The sequence below is a fragment of the Salvelinus sp. IW2-2015 genome, unplaced genomic scaffold (genome assembly GCF_002910315.2).
Source record: "Salvelinus sp. IW2-2015 unplaced genomic scaffold, ASM291031v2 Un_scaffold3110, whole genome shotgun sequence".
In the NCBI taxonomy this organism is placed as follows: domain Eukaryota; kingdom Metazoa; phylum Chordata; class Actinopteri; order Salmoniformes; family Salmonidae; genus Salvelinus; species Salvelinus sp. IW2-2015.
The window spans coordinates 1,504-6,796 of NW_019944400.1; the positions used below are offsets into that span (position 1 = coordinate 1,504).

At 41.3% G+C, this 5,293-nt stretch overlaps 1 protein-coding gene across 1 annotated transcript; it reads left to right on the top strand.

Annotated features, from left to right (window-relative positions):
- The first annotated feature begins 1,031 nt into the window (after positions 1-1,031).
- Positions 1,032-2,630, top strand: LOC112075369 (integrator complex subunit 13-like). Its single transcript, XM_070440886.1, has 4 exons — positions 1,032-1,230; positions 1,768-2,013; positions 2,168-2,341; positions 2,475-2,630. The coding sequence occupies exons 1-4, from the start codon at positions 1,228-1,230 to the stop codon at positions 2,628-2,630; spliced, it is 579 nt and encodes a 192-aa protein (XP_070296987.1). The 5' UTR covers positions 1,032-1,227.
- The last annotated feature ends 2,663 nt before the right edge of the window (positions 2,631-5,293 follow it).

Genomic DNA, 5,293 nt, shown 5'->3' on the forward strand with positions numbered 1-5,293 from the left:
GTCAACTGTTCCCTATCAAATAGATACTGTTCCCCATCATAATTGTGCCCTGACAAATACTGTTCCAACCTTTCTTATCATAATACAGAGTATAGCCATAATGACAAATTGAAATGAAAGCAAATACATGATTTGTCAAAATACATGATTTATACGATTTAAATGAAAAATATTTAAATTGAACGTGTCATATGCTGCACATGGATTGTGCACATTTTCAACAGCAGGGATCATCAGCTAAATTCAGCCATGGGCCAATTTTTTCTTGAGAGGATGGTCTGGGGGGCGGGACATAATAAAAACATATTCGTACACTTCAAATTGACCGCAAGAAGCCTAAACAGATTTAATATTTGACTAAAACAGAATAATTTCAAACCTTGATTACATTTGGGAACATTGGGGGCCGTCTTTCGGATGGGACGTTAAAACTGGTGTCCTGACTCTGTGGTCATTCAAAATCCCATGAAGTTTATTGTAAGAGTAGGGGTTCTCACCCCGGTGTCATGGCTAAATTCCCAACCTGGCCACATTCCATCATGGCCGCCTAATCATCCCCCTCATTCCTAATTGGCATACATCACTCCTCATCTCTCCACCTGATAGCTGATGTATGGTGAATGTTCTGACACAAAAATGGTAGCTCAGTTGGTAGAAAAGTGCTATATAAATCCAATACATTTATATATTTTTGGTATACAATCAAATACGTGGCGGCAGGTAGCCTAGTGGTTAGAGCGTTGGGCCAGTCACCGAAAGTCATTGTAAAGAAGAATAAGAAAGAATAAGAATTTGTTCTTAACTGACTTGCCTAGTTAAATTAAAAACATATGAGTGGGAATACTTGGGGACATATTTCCAAAATTAACATCAATTGGATCTATTTTCCTGGTGTTTTACAGCCTTTTATGTCCAACAATGAAAATTCTTAAAACTTGGGGGTCAAATTAAACCAAATTTGGTCCGCGGGCCTCCACTTGGGGAACCCTGCTCAATTTATCTAAGCAAAGAAGACAGGAACCATGAAAATATGTTGAAGTAAGACACGGACCATCCATACACGACGGACATGGTTCCATCAATAACATCTACAGCCGCCTCTGATTTTTTTTTGCTTCAGCATTATGTCGTTTTTTTTATTACCTACATAGATAGCTATTAACTTAGTTGTACAACTACAATCCATATTTTCGTTGGTGGAAAGGAACCATACAATACGGGTGCTATATGGTGTGAAAACCTTACTTTAATTTAGACTAATTTGTAAGCTAAGTATGTTTGATAGCTAATCTGGCTAGCAAACTAAACTAACATTAGCTTGGATTAACGTTGGCAAATCGACTCGCCTCAGTCTCATCGGTCCCAGGTACTTCTGCAGACGGCTCACCCACTACTTAGCTAGCTAGCTAACGTAGCAATTAAGTTTTTTAATCGGTCTGGAAACTAGCTAGCTAGCTAACGCTTGTAATTAAATCTAGCTAGCCAAGTTAAGTAAGCAAGCTAGCTAACGACCGTTATCCTAACGACATTGCAGGGGCCAGGGTAACTTATCTCAGCTAACTTACGTTAGCTAGCTAAAGGACATTATAGCTAAAGGGCATGTTTCTCTTTCAACCTAGTTAGCTACTGTATATATTAGCAATGGTAAATTGGTGTCACTACGTAGGCTGCAGCTAGCTAACGTTACTGGTGCCTTGCTCTTTTTATCTAAATTGAGAAGAGATGGTATTTTAACACCAGACGAAATATCTCCTATCACCTCAGCAGAACTCACACAGGGCTGAACCAGGGATGATGTTCTCAGTCTCCCACAAGACAGCCTTCGTGGTCGACCACTGCCCTTATATGGCAGAGTCCAGTCGGCAGCAGGTGGAGTGTGACGTGCTGACCAAGAGCCGTGGCCAGGGCATGATCCCGCTGGCCCCAGTGTCCAAGTCCCTGTGGACCTGTGCTGTGGAGTGCTCCATGGAGTACTGCCGCATCCTCTACGACGTTTACCCCCTCAAGAAACTGGTGAGTCCCCCATCCCATAGCCTGGCGGTCTAGTCTGTTTTAGCCCAGGTCAGAACGGAGTATAGTCTGTCTGTGCGTTGGCCAACTCGTCTGTGTTCATTCATATTCCGAGTTGGGCACAGCACATTATATTGCTTCAGTGGTTATGTTTCAGATCAACTACATTGTGAGTGATTCAGAGTTCCACATTCTGAACAGCTGGAGGCAAGAGGACCAAAGCACTCATGAGTACTTTATTTCCATCTTCGAGAGATGGATGCTTATTTATCAACAGGGCAGCAATTTTGTACAGCACCAGTTCTATGATTCTAAGCAATCTATGTTGAAAGTCTACATCTTTTTGTTTGCAATACTCACTACACTACTACCAATCTCATTGTCTCATTTTGAGGTTAACCAATCCTGTCCAGATAGAGGTTTGTTTTAATGTATTGTTGACTTGACCTGCTTTCATGTGATAGCTCATGTCTGCTCTGGCAGCTGTGGGTCCACCTAACCCACAGGAGACCCTGAGTGTTGCAGCGTCCTGCACGGCCTGGTGGCAGCGGTGGAGTCACTGTCTGTGTAAGATCATGAGTACCAGCACGAGCACGCCCACACCTCATGGACACGGCTGACAGGGGTGCCAACACAGGGGCGCCATTATCTGCCTCACAGAACGCCAAGAGGGTAAACATTAACATGAATAGTAAATACTGTTTATGTGTTTTATTTATAATAAATTTTTTAGGGATAGATCAGCTATGAAATTAAACAGAAAAGATTTATGAATCTAGTCAAAAACCATACTTGTATAATTTCAAATCCCCAATCCACACACGTCTCATTCACACTGGTTTTTCTTCTATTCTTAACTATTTTCTACATTGTAGAACTAAAGTGAGACATCAAAACTATAAAATAAACTGGATCATTAGTAACCAAAAAAAGTGTCAACAAATCAAAATGTAATTTGAGATTCATTCAAAGTAGAATCTTGCCTTGATGGAGAGCTTTGCACACTCTTGGCATTTCTCAAGCCAAGCAATACTCCTGGAATGCTTTTCCAACAGTCTTGGATTTCCCAATATGCTGATCACCATTTGTGGCTGCTTATCCTTCACTCTGCCGCCGTCCAACTCAGTCCTCAAACCATCTCATATTGTGTTTTGAGTCGGTGATTCTGGAGCCAGGCATCTGATTTGCAGCACTCCATTCACTCTCCCTTCTTTGGTCAAATTATCCCTTACACAGCCTGGAGGTTGGGTCATCTGTCCGTTGAAAAACAAATGATAGTCCCACTAAGCGCAAACCAGATGGGATGGCGTATTTGCTGCAGAATGCTGTGGTAGCCATGGCTGGTTATGTTCCTTGAATTCTAAATAAATCACAGACAGTGTCACCAGCAAAGCACCATAACACCTCCTCCGCCCTCCATGTTTTACGGGTGGAAAACTACACGATGCAAGATTATACGTTCACCGACCACCACGTCTCACAAAACATGGCGGTTGGAACCAAAAATCTCAAATTTGGACTCCTGACCAATGGACACATTATCCACCTCTAATGTCCATTGCTCGTGTTTCTTTTGCCCCCAAGCAAGTCTCTGCTGCTATTGTTCCTTTTAGTTAGTTTTCTTTGCCAGCAATGACCATGAAGGCCTTGATTCACATAGTATCCTCTGAACAGTGATGTTGAAGATGTGTCTGTTCTTTGAATTTTGTGAAGCATTTATTGGGCTGCAATTTCTGAGGCTTGTAACTCTAATAAACTTATCCTCTGCAGCGGAGGTAAAACTCTGGGTCTTCCTTCCTGTGGCGGTCCTCATGAGAGCCCAGGTCCATGATAGTTTTTTACTGTTTTGAAGAAACGTTCAAAGTTCTGACATTTTCGGATTGACTGACCTTTTTTATTTAAACCAGGTAAGGTTGACTGAAAACACATTCTCATTTACAGCCAACAACCCTGGGGAATAAGTTACAGGGGGAGAGGATAAATGAGCCAAGTGTAAACTGTGGATGAGATTCCGGACCGTGATGGTATGAAGGCCAATTGAAATTTAGCCAGGACCACTGGGTTAACACCCTTACAATAAGTGCCATGGATCTTAGTGACCACAGAGATTCAGGACACCTAGTTTAACCTTTCCCATCCCGAAAAAACGGCGCCCCACACCGCATTGTCCCCAATCCACTGCCCTGGCATTTGGGCGAGTATTTTTTAGACCAGAGGAAAAGGGGGGCTCCTACTGCACTCCAACACCACTTCCACGCAGAACATCTGGTCTCCCATCCAGGACCCAACCCTGCTTAGCTTTAGAAGCAAGCCAGCAGTAGGATGCAGGGTGTATGCTGCTGGCTTATGTCTTAAAGTATAAATTTCTCTTTGTTTATTATGAGTTGTGCTGCCATAATATGGGCTTTACCAAATAGGGCTATTTTCTGATACGCACCCCTACCAAACATTAAAGAAGGGAAAAAATTCCCACAAATTTAAACTTTTAACATTAGCACCCCTTAAGTGAAATGCATTCCAGTTGACTACCTCTTGAAGCTGGTTGAGAGAATGCCAAAAGAGTGTGCAAAGTTGTCATCAAGCAAAGGGTGGCTATTTTTGAAAAAATCTCAAGTCTCAAATATATTTTGATTAACCACTTTTTTGCTCACAACATGATTCCTATGTGTTATTTCAGGACTTTTGATGTCTTCACTACAATGTTGAGAAAATATAAAAATAAAGAAAACCCTTGAGTGAAGTAGGTTGTCCAAACTTTAGACTGGTACTGTATATATATTTTTTATTATGCCCCTACCCCCCCTCTCCACAGTTTGTAGACCCGTGGAGAAACATTACAATGTTATATAGTATACACTGAGTGTTACTTTACATTAGACCAGGGATCATCAAACTGATTCAGCTGCAGGCTGATTTTTATTTTTTTATATATTTTTTCATTTGTGAATGTTTAGGGGCCGGAACATAATTACAAATAATGTATAGACTGCACATTGACCCACAAGAACCCAAAACAGAAGATTAAAACCCTAAGCACTTCAAACCTTGCTGGACATTTGTATTGCAATACACATTTCTATTATGCGTGAAATACTTTGGAACAGATTGCCAAATTAAAATCACTTGGAAGCGATTTTGCTGGTTCTTTTTTACAGTCTTTTATGTGCCAACAATAAATAAAAAAAATGGGTCTGCAGTTGGGCTACCCTGACATAGACTTATCAGTGAATCCAGTGAAAGCTATGATGCCTTATTGATGTCACTTTGTTTAAATCCACTTCAA